Source organism: Mercenaria mercenaria, chromosome 2 (genome assembly GCF_021730395.1).
Source record: "Mercenaria mercenaria strain notata chromosome 2, MADL_Memer_1, whole genome shotgun sequence".
In the NCBI taxonomy this organism is placed as follows: Eukaryota; Metazoa; Mollusca; class Bivalvia; order Venerida; family Veneridae; genus Mercenaria; species Mercenaria mercenaria.
Window position 1 is genome coordinate 34,690,463 of NC_069362.1, and position 27,925 is coordinate 34,718,387.

The 27,925-nt window shown below is 37.6% G+C and overlaps 1 protein-coding gene across 1 annotated transcript; it reads right to left on the minus strand.

Annotated features, from left to right (window-relative positions):
- Positions 1–400: 400 nt before the first annotated feature.
- On the minus strand, positions 401–27,451 carry LOC123563692 (decapping and exoribonuclease protein-like). The gene is made up of 9 exons (XM_045356643.2): positions 26,953–27,451; positions 22,096–22,162; positions 21,648–21,787; positions 20,771–21,057; positions 20,366–20,461; positions 15,970–16,084; positions 14,896–15,031; positions 14,423–14,517; positions 401–2,950 (listed from the first exon to the last, which is right to left on the minus strand). The coding sequence occupies exons 1-9, from the start codon at positions 27,288–27,290 to the stop codon at positions 2,839–2,841; spliced, it is 1,386 nt and encodes a 461-aa protein (XP_045212578.2). The 5' UTR covers positions 27,291–27,451; the 3' UTR covers positions 401–2,838.
- Positions 27,452–27,925: the final 474 nt, after the last annotated feature.

Sequence of the window (27,925 nt, forward strand, 5' to 3'; positions counted from 1 at the left end):
TCAAATGAATAACTTTCAGTTATTCTAAATGGCGTTTCATAATTTCTTTTATTTGCAAAACAACGTGCTTTTTTCCTAATGCATAGCTGTTTTTTTTTATTTATGCCCTGAAATATCAAGGTCAGTAATAACTGCTTATGACGTTAGCAGAAGCAGATAGTTTAAAGTGTCATACGCAGGAAATTGCATGTGTAGGCTTTTTGTTTAATTTCTAATTACGGGCAAATAATTTCCCATTCCCCGCAAAAATACAAGACAGGGCTTGAAATATGATAATGTATTTATTAAGCATTAACATTTTTTGTACTATATCCCATAGTCTTATCACACTTCTTTTGGAATTATTTGGCAGAATTTGCCTTTGGTGGAAAAGATGGTCAGATTTCATTTTCAATATAAATTGTATTTGGGATATTCTGACCTATAAATGTTAAAATTCATTTTCCGAAAAAAGTTTACCATTGGTTTTTCGACAACACATACTAAGACAATGTAGAGAAGTATATAGGTTTTTCATCTGTTGTCCAAAATAAGTTTCTCTTTATATTGTTTTTTAAGGTGTTTTTTAAGGTTTATGAGGGAAATACAGGTGCAAACTACATGTTCTTTGTACATGTATATACTTTTCCCGGACAGGTGTTGGGGTCTGAAAACGAACAGTCGCAATCACAATGTTAATATCAGGACCATTCCATTTATTTTCCAAAAGACAATTACATGTACTTCAAAATAATAAACAGCATTATACCTTATTTTAATTTTTCAATTTTTTAGACTATCAGATAAATCAGAAAAAAATGCACCTACGAGGTAACCGCGAAATATATAACTGAAAAGAAAATTTTATTGGCTATCAGAAAATGAGCATGAAAAAAGAAGAATCATAAAAGGAACTTTTTTGTACAATGACCTGCTTTTCAATTTAGTATGACAATACATTTGCTATGTAGAGCATCAATATGTCCTATATGACCTTCAGTGTTACCTGCATGCCTATGTTTTACGGTAGCCTAGTGGTAGAGCGTCCACTTTGAGTGCGGGAGGTCGTGGGTTCGATCCCCGGCCGCGTCATACCAAAGACGTACACAATGGTACTAGGGCGCTCAGCCCGGTGTCTGTATAATGTGACTGGGTGGGGTATCATGTCACGTGCCTACGGCGTGCTATTCCAGCGAGGCAGCACTATAAAGTTGGGCATTGTGCTCACTGCTACAAGTAGACACCGTCGTTTACATGACTGAAAAATTGTTGAAAAAGACGTTAAACCCGAACACACATATGTTTCACGTAACCAATAGCGAAATGACACACCTTTTGATAAAATAATATGCTATAATAAAATCAGGATAAAATCACTTGAATCGGATGACTTTAAAAAGAAGCATAATTCACTGTAAAATTGACATTGTTAATAAGCTCAGGAAAGGACATGAATTTGCAGAATCGGAATTTAAAACTATATACAATAGTTGGCTTGTGTTAAATGCATAATTCACACAATTGTAAATACGATAAACAATATAAAAACGGATGGAATACCAACCAGATAGTACATAATATACATGGGTAGTGAATTCTAATGACATGAAATTTTCTAAATGATACAGCTACGTTAGTATTTCACACAATACATATATTTCTATCATATACCGTTCATGATATTATCAATAAATATTCAAATATGTTTGTAGTTTCATGCTTGACAATTCTGATATATAGGCCACAACGCTTTCTTATATTGACGTAATCATTTTCACCTCTACGGCAATTCATTCCCTATATAAACTTTTAAAATTTTCATTAAAGGTACTGGACCCGTAATAGAGTACCTCCTTTTTGAAAAGAATTCAATTCCTACCATAAACCTACCATAAACCTACTTTGACTCCAATTTTCAGGGAGGCGTAGGTTCAAGCCCCATTGAGACCAATTTTTTTCAAAATTTCCTTTTTTTCAAGCAAGTTTTTACTTTTTTCAAGACTAATTATAGATGTATTGTACAAAAGAGGAAAATCTTCATTTTATAAGCGATTTCTTGCTGTTCAAAGTGAGTTACATGCGGTAAAAGTTATCTATTTTGCCTTCATTCTTTAGATTACATATTGTGAAAGAAATGCAGGTAGGTTTCACTTCTGCCCCAAGGTTTTTTTGAATGAGGCGAGCAAAATTCAAAACACAGGATTCGACCTTAGTTTTTCAATCTTGGAGTTAGAATTCTGTCTCATTTAATCTGTTTACTTGAGGCACCCTTGAAAAAAAAGGTATATAACAGTTTTATTTTGTGTTTTATAATCGTTTAACAATAGTTTAATGTTTCTTTTATCAAAATTATGGTGTAATGAATTCCCTGCAAACGTTTTAGATAGCGGCCTTCACATTGAAATTTGTCTCTCTTTGGGCTTGAGGAAATACCATAAATTATACAAGATTTACAAAAAATACGGCACGATAAATGTTATTTAAAATTTGCAACACAGTGCGAAACATGGTCATCTTTAAGAATATACCAAACAAAAGCCATGTGTTAAACATTACTATTAGGGTTCCAATACCTTAAAGCAAACGTGGGAATCTATTTAGTATATGTAGTTTATCATATATTTTTAAAATTCTGAAACTATAAGATAAAAGAATCAAACAACAAAACAACAACAACAACAGCAACACCAACAACCAAAAAACAATAACACAAATCCCGCTACAACAACTACAGTAAAATATTTTTTAAAAGATGTAACTATAAGCTAAATTTCTATTCAAAGTTAACTTAAGCATTAAGGAAAGCTCTGATTATAAACAATCTGAGTTTCGAATGTTAAACACTGAAACGTTATTTTTTTATTTCAAAGCGTCTGTGTACCAGTCAGGAAGGAAATTGTACTCCGAGTCCACTAGCGGTTGACTGCACCGGACTGGTCCACCTGGAGACCACTTTAGTATATGTACTTTTCTGAAAGAGAATTTAATTTTGTTGATAAAATGGCGCTTCTTTCGAAGATTGTTCTGTAACATAAATATGAGTAAACACTTTGCAAGTTTCTACCGCAGTTTTAGAATTGCCAGTTTAAACTTTTATTCCATGTCGGCTGCTGATATGTAGAGTTATTGTCCAATCACACAGAAGACAAAACCCTTAAATAAAATGTACGTGCATAGCTCATATCTGCAAGTGTGGCAAGCAGGAAAATCACGAAAAAAAACCCACATAAAAAATTACATTTACATATTTCAATGCAACTTCATCTAAAACGGAGATGCAACCTCAACCCTTGCATCTCGGTTACACCCATGACTTCTAAAATATATTTCAATGAAAATAGATGCAATTACGACCTTAATATTGTTACGGTCCAGCTATGTTTCAACTCGATTAATGTGCGTATCTGTGGTAACGTGTCAACGGCTGCTGGACTCGTACAGTTGATCTGTTATCAGGACGGACTAATATTCGATCACAATAATTACAAAATACTATATCCTAGTATCTGTAATGATCCTGCGAGCTCGTAGAGGTGATCTTTTACCCAGACAGACAAAGACTTGATCACAAAATTACAGAACACTCAAAATTCAAGCATTTGTAATGGTTCTGTAAAGCTTCTGTAATATTGGTGCAGGTATGCTGAGGGTAGAAGATAAATGCTTAGGCTACTTAAGTGGGTCTGTACCCAGTTACCAATAGAAAGAAGAGCAATACTGTTCCAATTTTACTGATTTTAATAGATGCCTATACTCTGGCTTTACGACTTGATGATTTCCAACATGTACGGAAAATATATTCGTGAACGTATAATTTATGCTTCGAAACGGCGCACACTTCTGACGTTCAAAATCCCCCGTAGAAATAGACGAAGTTTGGTTAATAAATATTATAATAGGCTTTTCTATATAAAGATCGAGTTTGAGTCAGTGACCAGTATTAAATGCGAAAATAATTATAAAATAGATCATCTACGTTTCGAAAAATGCGTATCAAATTCTAGATATTGCAGACCAGTTATGTAGTGTTCTAGCTTTAGTCCAAAGAGGTAAATGGAAAGTCAAACTGGTTTAAGTACCATTTAATTTCGTAAATTACTGTTCTTTAGCCGTAACGTATGCTAGAAAGCTGTTGTAAAAACTGACTGCAGTCGAACATTTCCAGCCCTATTTATACTAAATCTAAGGAAACGAACAAGAACTTGTTCGGAAAATGTTCGACGGTTCGTTTTAGTTGACGTCCAGTGTTCGACGTTCGAAAATCGCTCGATTGACGTTCGGAAACGATCAATTTTTGTACGGACGAACGCTGTCAACCAACCAAACCAACCAGAGAAAATACGATCTCAAGCTAAAACTGAATGAAACTTTGATAGAAAATTACTGTTACAAAGAGAAAAGGCTTTCTTAAAATGATTAATACCATGGGATTTCCACCGAAATAAGTCTTTTGCCGAAACATAGTGATTTACAGTAATGTAAACAGAACACTGGAAGCAGTTGCTAATGACAACGGAAGTTATACAATCCCATCATGCATCAATGATCATGGCTGACGTAAACATGAAACATACATGTGAAATAACAATAAATGCAGCTTTTTGCAAAGTGTGCGCCGTTTACGAGTTAAAAACACTGGTAATCATTAGATATAATAACATATTTCATAACCCTAACTGTTTATAGCGTGACATTAAAGATTGTTGGCAAAATAACCATCATTTGCATCACAACAACAACAATAACAACATGTTACAATACGAAGGCAATGGTAGGGTATATCATTACCCCCCTCTTACAAAGGCAAAGCTCCTGCTGCCTTACCTACAGACTTTAAATTTAAATTAGATTTTCTGACTAGAAAGTTTAAAACAGAGTAAATAACAATTAACACCAACGACTTAAGCACCCGGTAAAAGTTTTCTGTAACATCAATAGCGTCATAACATTCAACTAATGTCATTTCCTCGAAAGGTTTGAAATTCAATACGCAATACACAGTAAGAGTTCAATCAGTTCCAACTTTTGAGTAAACCATACGCGCTGTATAAAAGTTGCTTTAAAATAACCGTGAAATCTCCTTAAAGTCAGAGTTTATTTATTCGCTGTTTAAATAAGTTTATATATCACTGCTCAAATTCATTTAAGTTAAACTAACACTTTTTGACTGTCTGAATTCAAAATTTTTCAGAGTTTTATACGTAAGGTTTCTTTAGGAATTTGATATCAGTTTGTTGTAAATGATGCGCTATTGTTTAATTTAAAGTTTTTTCACAACACTTTTTAAGGGCTTTGCGTTTTCTTTGCCCTTGGTTACTTTAGTATCGGTGGCGCGATCCTGAGGCTGTTGTGCTCGCTCCATCATTGCGATTTTCCTCTCAATCCTCGAGAGCTCGCCAACCACTCTATCAAGGGTCTTGTCCTGGCATCTTATGGCGCGAGTGTTGCTATCTATGGCATCCACTACACGTTTGGTGCCATCGTTTATTGCTGCAACAATGGCGTTCAGAGCAGCATTCATTAGTTTCGTCTCGTCCTCCGTCTTCCTCTTCTTAGGTGCAGGTTCATCTGCAGAGCTTCCTCTTTCTGGCACCACTTGTGCAGACGTTGTGGTCAGTGGTGTTACGTTGCTGGCTTCTTGCATCAGCGGGTCCTCCTGGTTTATATCTATCAGGGTATGTAGAATATGCTCTGTTCCCTTCTCGTCCAGACATGGGGTGTTCAAACTTGCGTTTGGCGTCCTGGTTGGCATGACTGGAGTGTACAGAGCAGGTGCAATGCTTGTAGTTGGAGGCTGGCTCCCCACCCCACTAAAGGCTGGAATGCGCAAGGAAGGTACTACGTTACTGGTTGGAGGCTGGTTCTCCATCCTTTCGAAGACACTTGCAAGGTCCCTTGCATTGATGGTGATCAGATCACTCTCTTTCTGGGATCGTGCTGTGCCCTGTGCACCAAAAGGTTGTTCTGTTGACACAACCGGGTAATCACTCGAGCCAACCAGAGTATTTGATGGCACAGTACAGGTAGCCGGGATATAACTGTGGCCAATATTTGTTGGGCAATTTGATGGCCTCGTTGACGCTGTAACGTTAGGTGAGACCCTACTACGAGAACCAGTGGGACTAAACACCGGTCCCTGCTTAACACCAGCCATCCAACCCGGCAGCACTAAACCATCTGCCGTTGTTACGGTATCATCCTCCTCCTCCTCGAAGAGGCCATCAGTTTCTTCTAGAGGGTCTTCTTGGGAGATCATATGCCTTGCGTGCCACCTGTATGAGTCCTCTCGGCTAATGATGACCATGTCCTTGTCGCTGACGTATATTGGATGCGGTGCCTTTTTCAGGACTTGATTGTAGTCTGGAGTGCCCCTCTTGGATTCTTCATCGCGGTGTCTGGCATATTTCTTGATGTGAGCCAGCAGGGTATCCTTATCTTCGCACCGGAAAGAACATAGTGTGCAGTAGTACGGCACCCGATCCATCGGTATATGGGTTTTCAGAATGTGCCCCACCATCCTACTCTTCCGTTCGATCTTACTGCAGTGGCGGCACCGGTATGCTCGTCCCCTGTTCTGGAATTGTGGTAACATCGTGTTCTGAAATTAGATTGGAAGGGCCTTTTGAATTATATGCATTCTTAACTTAAAGACACCTGGCCACTGACTCTTATAAGTGTTTTAACTACCGCGCACGTGTATCTTGTTCTGCAACGTCTGGCCACGTAGCTAACTTCCACGGATTTGTTCATTCTCGTTAAAATATCGCAATATTTTATACAGTTAAAGGATTTTATACCTTTTAGTTTTTCGTTATACAACAATGCTTTGTACACTTTATCATTTTGCACTGTGAATGTATGAAACCATTTACACCATTTATTTTAGTAGCTTTATTTATGCCATCAGTTTATGAGTCCTTTACATACTCCAGGTTTATATAAATACTCTTACAACCTTCACCTTTCACAGTATTTACATAAGTTTTATCCAAGTTTCCCTTTTTATTGTTTGTAAAAATACATTCCTTTAAAAGAACAAATTTAAGCACAAACACAGTTTACACCATAAGTTTATTCACAATGTTTTTTTATACATAGTCTTCCAAAAATATTCAGAGGCATTATTTACTTTGTAGTATATACATAAAAACTTATAATACAGTTTTACACTTTTACATAGACATTGAATGTCACTGAAAATATCATATTTAGACATGTTTCTGTTTAAGAAAAGTAGCAGTGCGAGCTACCCATGCAGGAGGACTAGTTCCATCATACGCCTTCAGCTTGTCGTGATGAACGGTCCTTGTTGTTCTGTTATCGTCCAGCTGAATAATGAAATTGACAAGAGAGAGCTTTTCCTTGACGACAAAAGGGCCATCGTAAGCCTTCTCTAGTTTCGGAGAAATTCCAGGTCTTCGCGTCTCATGCAGACACCAGAATACATCACCTACTTCGTAGCGGTGGAAAGACAACTTAGCATCATAGATATCTTTGCTTCTTTTTCCACTGGCTGCAAGATGCTTCCTCGCTACATCATGGGCGTGCAGCATTTTGTTTCTCAAATGCCGGACATACTCACTTTCATTTTGGAGTGATGCAGTCACTGCCTCAGGGTGGTTGAACATTAGGTCGGCTGGCAATCGGATTTCGCGGCCAATGCATAAAAGATTTGGCGAAAGACCTGTAGCTTCATTTGGCGTACATCGGTATGCCCCAGCTAAGCATCCTAAGTTAAGGTCCCACTCTTCTTGCTCACCTGCTAGAAACGCCCTAACCATCTTTAGAAGTGTCCGGTTGAACCTTTCGCACTGACCATTTGCCCTCGGATTTCTGGCGCTTGTCCTTGATTTTCTGATATCCAGCATCTTGCAGAGGTCTTTAAACAGCTTGCTTTCAAAAGCGGAGCCCTGGTCGCTATGGATGGAAAGCGGACACCCCCAGTGCGAGACAAAATCATTCAATATCCTTGAGGCACAGGTTTCTGCTGTTTGGTCTGGGACTGCTAACACTTCTACATACTTAGTGAAGTGGTCCGTCAATACAAGAATATACTTATTCCCTCTGGGTGTAATTGGAAACGGGCCGGTGTAGTCAATTGCCAAGATATCCCAAGGAGCACCTGCCTTTAGGGATCCCAATGGAGCTCTCGGATTTCTGGGCGGTTTCTTATCTGCCGCACATGTATCACAGCTTCGAACATATAACTTTATGTCATCTCTCATCTGATGCCAGTGGTAGTGCTGTGATATTTTAGCCTTAGTCTTTCTAACCCCAAGATGGCCGGCAATAACCGGGTTGTGCATCTGGAACATGACCTCATCTTTCAGCTGCTTTGGTACTATAAGCTGTAAGGTCTCACTGCCAGTATCAGCTTTATTGAATAGCCTGTAAATGACATCATCCTTTACTACTAGAGAGTCCCACAGTGTTAGGTAGTACCTGGCAGCATGACTTTTACCAACCATAGTCTCTCTCCCTGGCAATTGCTGTTCCTTCCGTGCATTTATCAGGAAACCTATATCGGGATCATTGTGCTGATAATAGGCTATCTTATCAGGTAGACTGGAGCCCAGCCATGTTTGGACTTTCGGTCGAGTCACAGTGCCACTTCCGGCATTCGATGTGCTTGGCCGCGATTCACTTGTAATTGCCCTTACACTTGAAACATTACCCTCCTCCAGTTCACTTTTTTCCCTGTTTTGTAAGTTCGCCCTCAGCTTGACCTTTGAACTCGAGTGACATGTTGGATGCTCTCTGTACACATTTACGACAAGGCCCACACTTGAGAGGTTCGGTCATGTCCACTTCGTGGCAGGTACAATCTCGGGGCGTCTGACAACGTGACAAAGCGTCGCAATGACCTTGCTTGTTACCTTGTCTGTACTGGATCTCAAAATCATACTGAGCTAGTATCTCTATCCAGCGTGCAATCTTACCGTTTGGCTCGCGAAGGCTGAACAGCCAAACTAAAGCTTGGTGATCGGTGCGGACCAAGAATTTCCTACCGAGAAGGTACTGCCTAAAGTACTGTATAAAGTAGACTACAGCTAGAAGCTCTTTCTCCGTAATGCAGTAATTCCTTTCTGCTTTATTGAGCGCACGGCTGGCGTAAGCTATTACTCTTTCGCGGTCCTGTTGTATCTGTGCCAACACCCCTCCGATACCTACACCTGACGCGTCTACATCTAGAATGAACTCGCCTCCATCGTTCATAGGATAGCCCATTATGTCTGGACTTGTAAGTGCCATCTTTAGGTCGTTGAATGCCTGTTCACATTCCGAGTCCCATTTGAATGTTGCATCTTTCCTGGTGAGCTCTATTAACGGACGGGCACGCCTTGCGAAATTTTTCACAAACCGTCTATAATAGGATCCTGTCGCGACAAACTGTTTAGCTTGCTTGCAAGTTATAGGTCTTGGCCACTGTACTATTTTTGCGACGTTTGTTGGGTCAGGACTCACACCATTTGCAGACACTACATGTCCAAGGAATACCACTCGAGTTTGGAGCATGTTACACTTGTCGGGCCTTAGTTTAAGTCCAGCTTCTTTGATCCTGTTCAAGACTTCATCGACTCTGAGCATGTGTTGTTCAAAGTCAACGCCATATACAATGATGTCGTCTATATAGACCAAGCAGGTGACCCACTGTAGTCCTTGCAACGCAAGCTCCATAGTGCGCTGAAATGTGCTAGCACTATTGTTCAGGCCGAAAGGTAACCGTGTCATTTCGTAGTGTCCAAATTTGCAGCAAAATGCACTTTTTGGTATATCGGCCTTTTTAAGGGGAATCTGAAAGTATCCGCTAGTCAAATCAAAACAACTGAACAGGCTCGATCCAGCAACTGCGTCCAAGCAATCCTGTACCCTGGGTAGTGGAAAACCATCAGGTGTAACAAGGCTGTTGACCTTCCTGTAATCCACGCAAGGCCTGGTAGCTCCTGATTTCTTTTTGACCAACACAATTGGACTTGCCCATGGCGATGTACTTTTCTGGATGACACCCTTTCGGAGCAGTTCTTCAATTGCATTCTTCTCAGTTTCAGCATGGGCAAGCGGAACTCTTCTTGGCCTTTGTTTGATCGGTTGGGCATCACCTGTATTAATAGCATGCTCTGTCAAATCAGTAAGACCTATGTCCCATTCATTTTTAGAGAAGGTGTCCTTGTATTTCACCAGAAGACCAGCCACTGCTCTTTTCTCAACTTCAGATTTATCTTTCGTTGACCTTTCAAAGAGCCCTCTAAGATGGTCAGGGACATCTTCACTAGAAGCTTCGACGCACGTTTCTGAGACAGATGATTCTTTCTTGTTACCGGTATTGATACATCTTATTCTGCACATATTGGCTTCTTCATTTTCATTTTCTTCTTGTACTACCACACTTAACACCCTGTCAATCTTCTCCGCCCTGCCTATTTCTGCATCTTGCCTTAACACTGCATTGACTGAGAAAGGGTTCAGTACCCTGACCTTGCATGTTGCTCCACTATTGATGTTCACCAAAGAGGTTGCCATCATTAATCGGTGACGCTCCTTAAACATATCGGTCGGCTCGATTATGTATTCAGCAAGTTGGTCTTCATCATCAAACTCTGAGCGTGACACAAAGACGTCAACAAGAGCTTCTGACTGACCTGGGATGGTTAGGTTTTCTGCCACAACTACCTTTCGTGCCGCTTCAGGCCTCCCTACTTGAAAGCATGGAATCTCTACCCCATCTAGAACTATTTTATTTTGGCTCAGCAAAATATCCGCTGCCCCGTTTTCACCACATCCTAAGACATCATATCCTAGCAGGACGTCATCCTCAATTTCAGCTACTCTAGCCGCCTTGACGACCTCTAGGGTACCTATTGTCATGGTGAATAAGGCCTCTCCCCAGTCTCTGATTGGCTTTCCATTTGCTCCTCTCAAGCTGGTAGTTTTCTTCAGTTTTGGCCTAACTTCTTCCTTGATTTTGTTATACACTCGCGATGAAATAAGAGTTCTAGAAGCCCCTGTATCAGCCGTGTATACCACCGGAACATCTTCTATTTGTCCTTTAAGATACACCCCGTCATACAAGCGCTTCACCTTGTGGGTACCAAGCCCTGAGCTCTCTTCACCCGACTCTCCATTAATATGTCCTTGGCCTACAACTTCTACTGGGACCTCCCTTTGGCCGCAAGAGTTGGTCCGTTGGAGTTTAAAGGACTCTTCTGCTGCCCTTGATTTCTTTCATTTTGTCGTCTGCTTCCCCCTTCTGATTCTATTCTATCCGGACACTCACGCGCAAAGTGCCCCAACTTGTGACATTGAAAGCACTCAACCTCCTTGCTTCTTCGGTTTTGGTTACTTTGCCTATGGTAGGAGGGTTTGCTTTTCTCTAACTTATCGAGCCTTTGCAAAATTTTTGTAAGGGTATCGTTACTTACACTCTCATCTTTGCCCTCTGGACCTTGGCTATGACTATGGCTTCTATCCTTTTCACATTTTCCTATTTTCTGAAAGTGTGGCTCATTCCTAGCATCTCTCTTTTCGTCACTTTCATAATACTCAGGCTTCTTATGCATGAATGCATCATCATGTGCCCTTCTGGTGCTGTTCCGGTTTCTTCTCATACTTCTTGTCTGTTCCAGGTTCACTACGTGGAATACAGCGGCGTCAATAGTCTCAGGCTCCTTATGATATTCAACCTCGTAACATACCTCATCATCGCGTAAGCCATCTAAAAACCTGCGTACTAGGTCCTCGTCCCTTGTCTTCCTATCGCGAAAACCATGTGCCTTGTCATATAGGACCTTAAGTTCAGCCGCAAACTCCTCGGCCGTTTCCCCTACCCTCTGGTTTCTTTTGCTGAACTTTGCAGCGAAAGATCTAGGTGTTTCTATTACCCTATACCTATTGTGCATTTCACCTACCAACGCCCTATAGTCTGTCAAGATAGTTGGATGAAGCTGCGAAAACACGAACTGAGCCGCTTGGCCGTCAATGCGAGGTAATATTTGATCCAGCCTTTCATCATCCGACCAACCATATCTCTGTGCAATGGCTTCAAATCTGGTTATCCATACTTTCCATTCTTCCTTTCCAGTGAAAGGTGCAATTTTAATGTGACTGCCGTCTCGTTTATTGTGGCCATAGTACCTAGTGTTTGTATCAAAAGGACCTTCATAGCTACGCTGTCTGTTGAGGTACTGTGCTTGTACATTGACCCTTGGATGGAAATCACTAAGCTCATTAAAATTGCGGGTTGTACGGGGTGATGGATGATATCCCGCATACCCATTCTCGCAGGTACCAGTTATACCGGGTGGTGATCGGTGATCACCATTCTGATCACTTCTGTAACCAGTTGCACTGGGTGGCAAACCCTCACTATGCATGCCCCTAACATTACCGGTTGCATAGGGTGGAACTTCGCTAGCATACTGTGAAAATCTCGCATGGTAAGGAATAGTTCCAGAAACAGAGTGCTGCTGTTGGCGGCTTCTATATGTATTAGTTGGCCTCCCTTCGGGAGGAGTATCAGTGGGCCTACAGGTATTTTGACTTACATCTGTTTCCCTGTTTAATTCTCTATGTGTATCTGTACAGCTGGGACTGTAATTATTGTTGTTAGAACTATGTTGTACCCCCTGGGACTGCTTTATACTTTTTAGCTCATTTACTACATCTTTCAAGACACCAGTTATACTACTAAGGACACCATTCATGTCATTGTTTTCAAGACCGGGCATGTCCGGGCAATCGCGTAAAGTGTTGACACCTACGTCTTCCCGTTCGGTCGTCATATATGAATCTACAGACTGGCTATCTTCAGTACCGTCTTGACTACATGCATCCATATCCTTATGATTAAAGAATACTTCCTGTTCACTGTCATTCGCCTCTAGCGTGTTCATCCTCTGAGTTGAAATTAAGACTATCAAAAAACTTGGATTCGTATCTCAGGATCCGATTTTAAATTATCAGATCCCACCGCTGCCACCAAAAATGTTACGGTCCAGCTATGTTTCAACTCGATTAATGTGCGTATCTGTGGTAACGTGTCAACGGCTGCTGGACTCGTACAGTTGATCTGTTATCAGGACGGACTAATATTCGATCACAATAATTACAAAATACTATATCCTAGTATCTGTAATGATCCTGCGAGCTCGTAGAGGTGATCTTTTACCCAGACAGACAAAGACTTGATCACAAAATTACAGAACACTCAAAATTCAAGCATTTGTAATGGTTCTGTAAGCTTCTGTAATATTGGTGCAGGTATGCTGAGGGTAGAAGATAAATGCTTAGGCTACTTAAGTGGGTCTGTACCCAGTTACCAATAGAAAGAAGAGCAATACTGTTCCAATTTTACTGATTTTAATAGATGCCTATACTCTGGCTTTACGACTTGATGATTTCCAACATGTACGGAAAATATATTCGTGAACGTATAATTTATGCTTCGAAACGGCGCACACTTCTGACGTTCAAAATCCCCGTAGAAATAGACGAAGTTTGGTTAATAAATATTATATAGGCTTTTCTATATAAAGATCGAGTTTGAGTCAGTGACCAGTATTAAATGCGAAAATAATTATAAAATAGATCATCTACGTTTCGAAAAATGCGTATCAAATTCTAGATATTGCAGACCAGTTATGTAGTGTTCTAGCTTTAGTCCAAAGAGGTAAATGGAAAGTCAAACTGGTTTAAGTACCATTTAATTTCGTAAATTACTGTTCTTTAGCCGTAACGTATGCTAGAAAGCTGTTGTAAAAACTGACTGCAGTCGAACATTTCCAGCCCTATTTATACTAAATCTAAGGAAACGAACAAGAACTTGTTCGGAAAATGTTCGACGGTTCGTTTTAGTTGACGTCCAGTGTTCGACGTTCGAAAATCGCTCGATTGACGTTCGGAAACGATCAATTTTTGTACGGACGAACGCTGTCAACCAACCAAACCAACCAGAGAAAATACGATCTCAAGCTAAAATTGAATGAAACTTTGATAGAAAATTACTGTTACAAAGAGAAAAGGCTTTCTTAAAATGATTAATACCATGGGATTTCCACCGAAATAAGTCTTTTGCCGAAACATAGTGATTTACAGTAATGTAAACAAAACACTGGAAGCAGTTGCTAATGACAACGGAAGTTATACAATCCCATCATGCATCAATGATCATGGCTGACGTAAACATGAAACATACATGTGAAATAACAATAAATGCAGCTTTCTTGCAAAGTGTGCGCCGTTTACGAGTTAAAACACTGGTAATCATTAGATATAATAACATATTTCATAACCCTAACTGTTTATAGCGTGACATTAAAGATTGTTGGCAAAATAACCATCATTTGCATCACAACAACAACAATAACAACATGTTACAATACGAAGGCAATGGTAGGGTATATCAATATCTTGCAAATTTAAACAAATTGTTACAGAAAAAACTTACTTGTGGTCGTCTGTTGTTATGGCGGATTTGATAAACGACAGAAACTGATCCAAGAAATTGAAGCACACGTTGGGTTTCCATGGATTATATAAATCCTGAAACATACAAGGGATATTCAATAAATACGTAGTACCATAGAATTTGTTGTATCAACTAAGTTTTGAGTGCTAAAATCTGTAATATTATTGACAACTTTATAGTATTAACCTGTTGAATGAAACATGTTTCATGCAGTGAAATTCCGAAATCAATTTCTGAAATTGGTATAGAAGTAATAGCTATTTAGAAATACACCCGAACTTCTGATTAAAAAATTTACTTTTATTGCAGTGTTGTTGACTTTGGAAATCCTGTATAATGATTTTACTCTTTAACCACAATGTTGCGGCTCTTTTTAAGCGAGTTAGTGAGTACTGATAGCATAAATTGTCAAAAGTAATTGTTTAACTAGTTAAATGGATCATTATCATTACCTTTGCAAGGTTTGGCAAGTCTTTAGTTTTGTAGAACTCCAGTCTGTGTACAATTCCTTTATCGTCCCTAAAGCCGCAGACTATTTCTTGCACACCTATGATATAATTCTGTGTCCACCAATTCCTTACCTTGAACCTAAATCAAAAAAAAAAAATGATAAAAACAGTATTACATTTGTAAATTAGGTCTTTGTACTTCTAAAATGCAGATTTCCGTATACAAGATTTTAAATGTTTTTACATCTGTGAATTGTAAAAAATCAGTGACAAATAGCCACATTCTAAGAAAACATATGTATAGGCGATAGGCTTATTCATAAAAACATTTACCCGAAAAGCAGAATAAATAGACACAACGAAAACCAACCATATCAAGAAATACAGAGAGATGCGGATTTGAACGGTCAGTGACAAAACACCACTGGGGAACTAAAACCAATTAAATGCGAATAATCTCTATGATGTTCCAAAAGTACATAACAGTGTCTTTAAACGTAAATGACATATACGTGCTGTCGTTGCGTTTGGTAAATGTGATTAGCATGCCCCCGGGCATATAGCGACTGAACTGTCCGTGTATAAATGTGTCAGAAATCCTTGTATGAAAACGACTAAACTCTTTTAAAAGACATTAGATCAAAATCTTTTGAATATAACATAACACGGTTTGTTGAAAATAAATGTTTTGTTCAATTGTGAAACAAAATAAAGCAATAATGTTTTATGTTACAGTAAAAATATGCAACAAAATGCCTCCAAAACGGTTTGAATTTTAATGAGAGCAGACAGATTTTCTTTTACTAATAATTTATTTTGATATATGAGCCGTGCCATGGGAAAACCAACATAGTGGGTGTGCGACCAGCATGGATCCAGACCAGCCTGCGCATCCGCGCAGTCTGGTCAGGCTCCATGCTGTTCGCTTTTAAAGCCTATTGGAATTGGAGAAACTGTTAGCGAACAGCATGGATCCTGACCAGACTGCGCAGATGCGCAGGCTGGTCTGGATCCATGCTGGTCGCACACCCACTATGTTGGTTTTCCCATGGCGTGGCTCATATTATATCTGCGAACCTCTTAAACGTTTTAACGTGACCTTGATGGACGAATTCCCTATTTGTTTTGAACTGCACGTAGTAGCTTCCTTTTTCTTTATCAGTATTTAGAGCGTCTACTTCACCGGAAAACACTGGAAAGATAAAGTATGCACACTCTACGTAAGGACCATTGATAAGGAAGAAACACAAGTAAAATAACAATCGCAAAGAACAAGAGTAATGAAACCAAGGTAAAAGAGGTAAAAGATATACATATTAAACGGTGTAAAGGTGCAGATTAGGTATAAATTAGATAATTCCCCTCTAAGGCACCAGCTAAAATAAGCTACCAATTATCCGATTGTATGGAACAAACACGATGTAACACAATGACAGTGTTCTCAATAACTTATCTGAAGCGAGAACAAAATTAGTTTAACATTTAATGGTTCGACCAGACAAGCTGGAGCTGGAGTAACTTGCCTGTTCGTTATTCATAAGGCATCAATGATCGAAAAAATGGAAACTACTAAGGCTGTCTACGTTTTAACACGATGAAAGTGAAAATGTTCCAGGCTGGGTTGTTAATGGACGTAGTGGAAAAAAAGCTACCGCCCACGCGCGCTAGACAGAACGTACAGAGCTTAATATCTGCACGTGTTACAAGTACAAAAACAAATTTGAGACATCTGGAGCTGTGTTTGTAATTCGGTTTACATGGAACCTTTAATGACACACAGGCCCGTCCGCTAAGCTCAGTATGGAGAGGAGCGCAGATCTACGGACCGTGGGGTCGTGAGTTTGATCCCTGGGCGAAAAGTGTGTTTTCCGTGGTGATTTTATAAAAGGCAGGGTGCCTGAAATCGTCCTCCACTTCTTATTCATACATGTGAGGAAGTTGAACAGAACAGAAAAGTACTGGTACAGAATCCAGGAACATTGGTTAATGTAACTACCTGCCATTACATAACTGAAATACTGTTGAAAAACGGGGTTAAAAACAAATTAATGATACACGGAGTGCAATTCCATAGAATGGAAAAGCGGTGTATGGTCCCTAGTTAAACATATGGGATTGCCCTAAAAAAGAAAACAATGGGAAGAACTAAACAAACTGGAATTTAGAGAGGAGATCTTCTGAAATGGAGCTTACATATAATAATTACAGATTTCCAAAAGACAAAATATTATATCCAATGGGTGCTTTAACAATACACAAAGGTACAAAAACAGGGGTATTGGAATCACCCAAGCCGAAATGTTCAAGCTGAAAAACTAAACAGTACCAGCATATTTCATTGTATTATCATCATATAATGCACATTTCAATAACATAGTATGAACAATAGTAAGTGCAAAAAGAGTTGGGTAATATGTTCTCACATTTTTAATATCCTCTCCGTCAGTAGAATAGTAATTACCTGTAGAGCGATCAGTCATTAACTATATTTGCCTCGTTTAATAATCCTTTAACTAGTTTAAAACTTATTCCATCAAGAACATACATCTGTTTGATTTTGCACCCCATAGTGTACCTAGTGTGTACGATTAAGTTCAAGATCTTTTGTAAGGATTGTGTTTTATTTTAACAAACTTCGGATGACCTGTGATGACAAAACCTTTTGAAGACTTTCCGTAATTTGTGATAGCGGTAATCTTGTTGTAGCCACATTTTGCGGTATAAAAGATTTATATTAAAGCAAGCAAACAAACTCTTGAACAAGAAATAAGTTGTGATGTAAAATGTAAATTTTAAATCAAATGTATTAGCTTTATTAAGCAGTTACTCTTTTGGGTAAATGTATTTCACTTTTTGTCTGTTCATGCTTATAATGCCATTAAAGTACCAGCACGTATCATTAAAAGCTTCAATCATGCCAAACAAACTGAAACTGAAAATGGATAATTTGATTAAACACCTACTTTTTTATACAATGATATATTTACTGGCGTTATATATAATAATAATAATAATAATAATAATAATAATAATAATAGTTATTATAACAATATTAATAATAATAATAATAATAATAATAATAATAACAGCCTTATTGTAACAACTAGAATGTGTCTGTAGGACACAGGGTGTGCCCCCACTGGTACATTTGTCACAAATAAGGGGCAATAATTCAAGTTTTAAAGTCTTATGGGGGTATAGCCTCAACAAACATATTATGAAAAGGATTCATTATTCTAGGCCATATACTTTTTGAGATATGGGCATCACAAACAAAAAATCCACTATTTTGTCTATTTCCAGGACCATAACTCTGTAATAAGTGCTAAGATTCTCAAGAAGAATGTCAAGTATGCAAGGTCACATCATGATGAAGACTCAAGCAAGGTTTCATGAATTTACATCAAATACTTTTTTAGCTAGGCAGCATAATTAGGTGAAAAAGTACATTTTTGACTATTTCAGAGGCCATAACTTTAATTATAGGGGATGGAGCCAGCCAAAAAATAAGAGGTGTGCATGTTTATATCATGATAAAGACTCATGCAAGTTTTCATTCATTTATATCATATACTTTTTGAGCTAGGTGTGTCACAAGGTGAAAATGTGCGTTTTTAACTATTTAAGGGGCTATAACTCTGCAAATATGGGATGGAGGCAGACAAAAAATAGAAGGTGCGCAAGTTCATATCATGATAATGACTCATGCAAGGTTTAATCAATTTAAATGTAATACTTTTTAGTGAGGCACGTCACAAGGTGAAAGTGTGCATTTTGGACTATTTCAGGGGACATAACTCTGGAACTAAGGGGCGGACCTAGATGAAAAATAGGAGGTGCGCCAGTTCATATCATAATAAAGACTCATGCAAGGTTTAACAAATTAATATTAAATACTTCTTGACCTAGGCGCGTAACAAGGTGAAAATGAGAATTTTTGGCTATTTCAGGGGCCATTACTCTATAAATCGGGGGCGGACCAAGATGAAAAATAGAAGGTGCGCAAGTTCGTATCATGATTAAGACTCATGGGAGGTTTCATGTATCTATATCAAATACTTTTTGAGCTAGGCGTGTCACAAGGTAAAAATGTGCATTCTTTTTACTATTTCAGGGGCCATAACTCTGGAAATAGGGGGTGGAACCACACGAAAAATAAGAGGCACGCAAGTTCATTTCATGGTAAAAACTCATGCAAGGTTTCATCAATTTATATCAAATACTTTTTGAGCTAGGCGCGAACTTCGGACGGACACACGGACGCACGGGCAAGACCAAATCTATATGCCCCACCACTCAAGGGGGCACAAACAGTCATGACCGCACCTCTCCCCTTGAGGTCATTTTACCCCTATTGCCAATACCAGTGCTTAAAGCATCTTGTTCGCCCAGACGAGCTGCATATACAGTTTCACCCGCACCCCTCCCCCCGTTAATGGTGCCACCATGTAATATTTAAGAAAGAAATACTACACACTTCCCTACCCATAGGGCCTTACCAACAAGTGCGTTTATTAAACAAAGCTTGGAAATATAAATGTTGAAATGTAAAACCTTTTAAAACAATGTTGCATTGGACAATCAAAGCATAATCTCGTGCATAAAAGTATAAAAGTAAATCTGTAGTTAGTTATGCATAATTAGCCCAAGTTGATTCACCAATTATAAAGAACTTGAATATTTACGAAATTAGTCTGGGTACAGGCAAGATGTGAAATCACATTTCCATTCAGTAGGACATTGCTTTCGTATATATTTGTGAAGCAAAATCCGTATTATTGGAATGAATTTAAATGTACTCAATTTTTCTCTTTATTTGTAGGTTTTTACATCATATGATATATGTTCTGATTATTATTATGTTTTAGATAGTGAGTTTCCGTTGATTCAGTTCTTTCATATTCCTGTAACTTGATAATCCTATTTAGGACAGTAACTTATTATTGGTGAATCATAGAATCCCATCAGGCTTGCCACTTACGCTGAATTAACATACGAGTATAAACACAATATTGCATACAATAAAGAATGTGAACATTAGCGAAGTCAGAAATATGAAGACAGTAGGTAACATTTTAACATTTTATAGACACCAAGTATAAAAAAGAATTGTGCTACGAGTAGCACGTTAAAATGCTACCACTCTCCACGATTATCTTAATAATGAAACGATCGTCATAGACACATTAAATACTGTTAACACAACAATCATATATTACGTTCCGCAAAAAACATTACACAAAACCATAAACAACAAAAGTTATTCTGTTAGCTCAGAATTGAACAGGAATAAATCATCCGATGATAAGATAGACCCTGCAATGGTTTTAGATCATTCTTAAATCGAGACGTTGCATGATTATTTTCCAAATCAGGCTTTAATATAAATGAAAGAAAATCCAATTAACGTAAGAATCTACACATTATGTTGCAAAATATTTTTACAACACCGTTTCACATATTTTATACTTACCTAGAGAATGATTGTTCAATTGTGTCCTGACAACAGTATAGAATGCTTCACAGTTATTGTATTGTGCGTCTGGATCCGGTACTCCATCTTTGGAATCTATGAAGAACAAATGAAATTAAGGCGGTTCGCTTTGTAAGTGTAACTGTAATCAATATTAAAATTTAAACGGTCCAATGCTGTGCGAGGAGAGATTGCTATACGAGAAAGTCTTAGTTATCAGTATTATTATGCAAATATAAAAAAAAATCTGCTTTCATCGGCACATCAGTCAAAACAAAATTTCTTCCTGAGAAAATGTTCTATCATGCAAAAGATTATTTTTTTCATGTTTCAACACTATTTGACTCTGATAATGCTTATCATAGTAATGTCCTTGCTACCTGTCTTAAGCATTTAAAATCAAACCTGATTTCAGATATTGTTCAAACTTCGAACCCCAGCAACACATTTCGTCATCTGTAATTCTTGCTTCGTCCTGTTTTTTCTGTTCCGTCATTCTTGCTTCGTTCTGTTTTTTCTGTTCCGCCATTTTTGCTTTGTCCTGTTTTTTCTGTTCCGTCTCAATCTCGTTTAGATAATAAGTCCCGTTATGAAGTACAACTGCTATGATCCAGTCTTCCCTTTCCTCATATGGTGTACACATTACTTTTGCTAGTAATCCTCGCCGACAAACAAAATTTGTGTTAAGGGTTCTGGAAAAACGAAGTTTTTCCTACTTACTATAAAACTATTGTAAAATGAGTAAAAAATAACACGATATACACACAACAGATATAACATATCAAGCAGTACATGTATGAACAAAAGACAAATTGCAAAACAGGGAAACATCCTTAGAACGGTCGGTAGCATATATTAAGTGAACTAGAGTTTTGTTTAAATTGTAATTGTATTATAATATTACAGTTACAAACACATATGTTTACTATAAATTTTGCAAGTAACTTCAAAAGGAATGAGCCGCTCCAACGAGAGTTACTTGCCTTTAATCATAACGCAGATTTGTATATAAACAGATCTAATGAACAAATTAGTCTCATTGAGTAGCACTGGGTAAAATTACGTACGATTAATGTACAAGCATTTTCCAACAAACACTTTAAACTTCTTACATATCGTTGCCATATATAGATATACCGTGGGTCGATCGTGAAACCATTGTAACAGTATCAAGAAAAAGAAAAGGGTACAATAGTTTTGCTCACAGCCCTCGATAATTATGTATTAGAAGAAAAATACAATTTGATAAAAAAATCATTTATTTAAATGAACACTTTAGTACCTTGGTTCTCCGTCAGCTGACATATCTGATGGAGCACTTGCTTCTGAATCACCTTCTTTAGAAATCTTCATGTCACTTAACCCAGTTTGTACATCAGCAAGTTCTCGGTCAATCTGACTCTGGTCATCCGAGTGTTGGCTCTAATTATTTGTGCAAATAGAATTTAATGAAATAGAAAAAGAGGAAATAACATGATAAACAAATTCTTGTTAATTTGTACATGAATGACCATTTACATTTTAATGCTGCGTCATATATATTTTATACAATTGTTTTTAAATTGATGAGTCTATCATATACAGTAAACAATATACTTATACATTAACATTTTATTGTCATACGTTCCCGGTTACATACGTATATTCGTTCGTTTCAACTTTATTCTATTTCATTAAGGGTACTTATTTTTCAAATTGTATAATTCGTGTCAATTAAAACTGTAACTTACAAAAGAAGAAGCAGAATTGCCTTTGTCCTTCTTTGGTATATCTCGCCCTGAGGCTCCTTTGTTCGGTCTGAAAAGAATATATTAGCTATAATATGAATATAGAAGGTATAAAACGAACATGCGTCCTTAATTATATCACAAATAACTTACTTTTGCTGAAAACTTTTATCGGATAAACTTTCATACATTTTAATAAACTTGTGTTCGACAATTAATCATTTGATGCATTTAATGTTCCGATAAAGGTACCAGATAAATATGAACTTCTCAGTTGCCTCTTTTTCTGATTAGTTCTGAAATAAAATAATTAAGCATGATGGTTTGCTTTATGTTTTGTTTCTTTGACGAAATTGCTCAAGATATGTTATAGTTTGCCTTTGGAAAGTCTGTAGGTATCATTTGGAATTTTTTAAATAATTAAAGAGACGAGAATCTTTTAAGGACCTTAATAAAGACTTCACTCAGTTTCTAATTTTAATGTTCGTCGTGGTCAGGTTGATGGATCCATCGGTAAAAAAATGGTATCGTGGTGAGAATGTTGATACTAACTCTTTAGAAACATGGATAAACCTGTCTCGATTCTAACATAAAATTTTGCAATTCTAACGAACACCTTCTTCCCCGAAAACATGATTACTTTAACACATCTTAAGAAGGAATCCAGGTATGGTTTAGTTCCGACAGACAAGACAATCAATTAATTTTCAATTGACACATATACTACATAAATGTTTAAGTAACGAAATTAATAGTATTGAAGAATACAAACTGATAAAATCTACCAGAAATTCCTTTGAAAACATGAAATGCAACCAAAGGAACTGAAAACTAACTCGGTTTTATAATATGTAATGAAATGTAGATTCCCATGAAACCACCTAGCATCGGCTTTAACGGAACTCTATTATACAGTTTATAAAATAATTTATTTTGGGCCGACTGTGAAGGAATTCTACAATTTATATTAATCTCTCTATACACCTCATTCTTGATGGAATCCATCACCACTAGGGTATGAATGAAGAGGCCAGTTTTCCTTTCAAATATGAAAAGGTTGAATGGACACTATGATCTGAAAAGACCAGAAAATTTATTAACACTAATGCTGTATTCACATGTATACTAGATCTGAGACATATATGCTATATCATATTATATCACTTCTATGCCGATTGCCTCTCTGATACATAAAGTAGTCGCCTGGCTTTAGTCGTATTAAAAGCATGGAATACAAACGGTATGAAATAATATATAATACTTTAAAAGTACAATGGCTACGAGGATGGAATTCTCGGTACGTTCCTTGTACTGAACACGAAACTCGTATTCAACTAGTCTTAGTATCCATATTTCTAACCTCTGTGGTTGGTTAGCTTTTGGGTTGTTGAAAATTGCTTCGAGACATTTCGCGTCATTGATTGAATTGAACGGTTTTTCCAAACAAGTACATCTTGAAATGTTCAACAGAATTACTCAAGTGTAGTAATCTCTTTTACTTGAGTAGCAATAATCTTGTTTTCCTACGTTTTCCTGAGTCCAGATACTAGCAACTCCAACACCTGATGCGTCCTCTGTAAGTTCGAGTTCTTTCTTTGGGTCATAATAAGAGATCATTGATCAATGCATATTTTAGTTTCACAAAGGCAATTTCTTCTGTTTCTCTCCATTGCCATTTTACTCCTTTCTGAGTCATCTTACGTAATGATTCAGTCAGTGTGGAATAGTCATGAATGAATCTCGATTCATAGTTCGTCATTCCAAGAAAACTTTGTAGTTCTGTCACACTTGTGGGACTGCTGCCTTTTCCAGGTCCGGGGTAATTCCTTGATCAGACAGTATGTATCCATAGAACTTAATCTGGTTTACTTTGAAGATACATTTCTTTCGATTCACAGTCAAAGTTTTCTCTTTCAGGCTCTGAAACACGCTTTAAGGAATATATCATGCATTTCTTCATCTTCTGCATACAGACAAATGTCACCCGCAATGTTCATCACGTGTTGTAACCCATCTAATGCTTTTCTTATTTCATTCTGAAAACATTCGGGCCCTGCTGACACACCAAAGTTTGACTTCTTATATCGCCACAGTACAATGTGTGTAGGGAATGTCGTGACATACTGGATTCCTCTGCAAGGGTTATTTGGTGGAATCAAACACGCAACACAAACATTCTGTCCTAGAACAAAACTAAATTTGCACCATTTTTCGTCAAGATTATCACACATACGGAGGTATTTATGATGAACAAAATGTCACAAGTATTTCGATATTTATGTTAGACCAGTACAAGCTTTAACCAAGAAACATTCAAAACCAAACGATTAAATTTCAAAACTCAGAGCAAAATATATATTCGAAACAATACACAACCAAACTGCAGAAAATCAATTTACACACCTCTAAAACTCAAAACAACTCATCAATACACAAATTGAAACAAGCAATCAAATTATATACTTTAAATTCTCAAAAGAACTAACAATTCCGACCGCCAACAACCAAAGTATCAATTTCAAAACAAAACCACAATTAAACAACCAAACAACCAAAATATTCGCCGAGCAGACCAACAATTATGTACAATGAAACGTACTCCACCAATTTCCAACAAAAGTCTTTCCTTCAAATATCGATCCACCGATTGACTCTAACCAACAATAAACTGCATTTTTATCATGCGACTTTCTATCAAAACTGATAAACTCTCATAAAATTGTGTAACCTTATTTGGCCCATTCTCTCTACTGCAGTGGTTATTTTATCAGCAAGATAAACAATCCATACAGTATAGCGACACGTAAATTGATATGATAAACTTTTGTTGACTAGTTTACAGCATAATATTTACAATTTATGGTTTAGCGCCGTTTCGAAACAAGCAGCGACATATATTACCATGCTGTTGGGCCCGTTAGCCGTATTCAAAGCATGAAATGCAAACGGTGTTGCTTACTGTGGGAAAGAATCAATAATAGTACAACTGTGGACAGGCTTTTGTGCAGGTCTCACTGCACATAAAAACTGCTTTTGGGATAGTCGATAAATTGTGTAAGAAGATCCTTTGAAAGCAAATACTTCAACCAAGCGAAATAATTGCAGAATTTTTGCCGAAGCTGCAAGGTCACATTACAAGGTATCTTACCAAGTAAACCTATGTTTTCCATGTCAATTTTCTGGTTACATCACAATTAAACGCGTTCCTGGATATATCAAAAAGCCTGATATATCTTGTTAACACAGATCCTCGCAGATGAGATTTTTTGATCATTTTTTTTGTTTTATAGCTGTATTTTGATGGTGAAGGCTTTAACTTAGTAATCTTAACAGTCGTTTTTACGTACTAAATAATAGATTGATGTTTCGGAGTGTATTTCAACCTGTATAAATACATGAAAAGAGAGCATCTATTATGTATATTTAGAAAATCGCGACTTTCACAATGAATTTCCGAACAATGAATAAGTAATGACACACGCTTCAACATGATTATAACAGTATTTCTCGTTACAAGTCGATGAATATTTCACACTTACTCTTATACTGCAGTTTATGATATATCTTTTATCGTGATACTTACTCCGGGCCCCATCTCGGAAATGGTAGCGGACTCCACCCTTCTATTTAAAGGGTAAAACACTTGTTTATAATCATAATGTATGTGTACAGATATGTTATGCATTAGAAAACGACTGCAGACGCTCTTGGATAATTTTAAACGACATGATAATTTCTGTTTTTCTACACCTTTTAGAAATTCTTTTGATACAAGACTTGTAAGATTTTGACTGAAACGAGATCACAGACGCCATGATCTGACCATGGGAACCATTACAGGAATTTAAAGAATAGAGAAAAGTGGAAACTTCACAGGTCGCTCAACACGACAGAAACGAAAATGTTGCAGGCTCGGTTTGATTGAGCCTGTTCACGGACGGTAGTGGACATGCATGCTACCGTCCACGCCCTCTAGCCCCGGGTTGAGCAGAACTCAACATTTACACATGCTAAAAGTACAAAAAGTAATTTAGAGACATCCGCAGATGTATTCAAACGGCGGTGAATATGAACTTAATGATACCTTTGAGGCTTATTCATAAAGACGCGTTGTCCAATAATAAAGGTTTGCTCACGAGAACAATGGGTAGAACTAAACAAACTGGAATTTAGGAAGGGGATCACAGGTTATGGAGCATGCGTATCACAGGAACTGTCAAAAGACAAAACTTAAAAAGCAGGCACCATATCCAAGGGGTGATTAAACAATAACCAATGCTATGAAAGCTGGTGTATTGGAACCACCCGGGCCGAAATGGTCATGTTGATAAACTAAACAGTACCAATAACACGACATAAAAGTCGTGCTGAACGATCTGAGAAGATCGAAATATAACAGCCCTGATTGAATGTACGGGGAGACTTTTTACGGCCGCCACACGGCACAAACAACGCTGCTGTGATGATAAAATAGAGAAAAGTGGAAACTTCACAGGTCGCTCAACACGACAAAAACGAAAATGTTGCAGGCTCGGTTTGATTGAGCCTGTTCATGGAGGTAATGGACATGCATGCTACCACATATTACCAAGGAAATTGTGATCCTACTGAAAAGAAAACAACTTTTGACGGCGGCTATATTACATGATACTAGTATTATCATTGTTATTCTACAGCGTATAGTAAGCTGTACCTTTGGATGTTGTTTATCCTTCTGAATTTCTGCACGTTTATTTTTCTTTGTTGTTTTGATGTTAGATACTGTCATCCTGTTTAGATGCCTAAAAGTCAAATATAAAGGAGAACCTGCTTAAGCGAATAAAATTCATAGAAAATTAAACAATAATAGTGTATACATACCCTTTTGTGCACTTTCTTCCTTTTGTTGGAAATTTTTCTAGGTTTTCAACAATCCAATGTAGAATATTAAGGATATGAGACTCCCTTCCCTTCTCATTTTTTATCATTGTATCGTATCCTTTACGTAAGTCGAAATTCACTCGTTTTGGATTTGGAGGTTTGATGAAATACCTCATAGACTTTTTAGAGTTCTCAAACTCCGTCTTGATGTCTAACGAAAACGACCCTATTTCAACAGGAGTTTCGAACTTTGGAGAACCAATGCCGAAGTTGCCATTTGTTTCAAAACGTGCTGGCACATTTTCTGTAGCCGAACCATGTTGACGATTTCCGCTCATTTTAAATATAATGTTGTAGTCCTTAAACTATTTTGGTATTTTCCTTGCATATGTTGAACTTCCTCCGAATTTTACAGTCAAACAGAAAGAAAAATGTTTTTGTATTCGAGTGAATGCAACGATATAAAGTAAACTATAAAGCGTCTCTATAGTGTTGAATGTCTCCGCTTGTCTAGGTATTTTGAACAAAATCAATACACGGTTATTTTAAACAAAAACAATACACGGTTATGTCATTTTCGAAAAATGTGTTTTTCAAAAGACATTAAATATTCAGTAGTACTGACAGGTGAAAAAATACAAGATGGAATTACGGACATGGCTACATTTTAACCAAACTGTTCGAGGAATGTACAGAGTAATTAATCTATCATACCAAGTATGTTATATTCATAACCAAAGCTAATTTCCGATTATGATAAATAAACTTAACAAAACGGTTACTGGACATTTCAGTTGAGACATATTTCATATGTTCGTCGTCCGTCCGTCCACACTTTTCACATCACATTACATTTCCCAGGGGCGTAACTGTACACCAGATATAAGCAGCATAGCTACGAACCAGTGGGTAGGTGACATAGGGGGGTCTCTATCTCCTGGTGGATTGGGTTTTTAGGGCATCCCTTTAAAAA

Coding starts and splice junctions, on each gene's coding strand:
- LOC123563692 (XM_045356643.2), bottom strand. CDS start 27,290: ATGAGCGGAAATCGTCAACATGGTTCGGCTACAGAAAATGTGCCAGCA. Junction 22,163..26,952: donor GGAAGAAAGTGCACAAAAGG/GTATGTATACAC, acceptor TATTCTTTTCAG/ACCGAACAAAGGAGCCTCAG. Junction 21,788..22,095: donor GCAATTCTGCTTCTTCTTTT/GTAAGTTACAGT, acceptor ACAAATAATTAG/AGCCAACACTCGGATGACCA.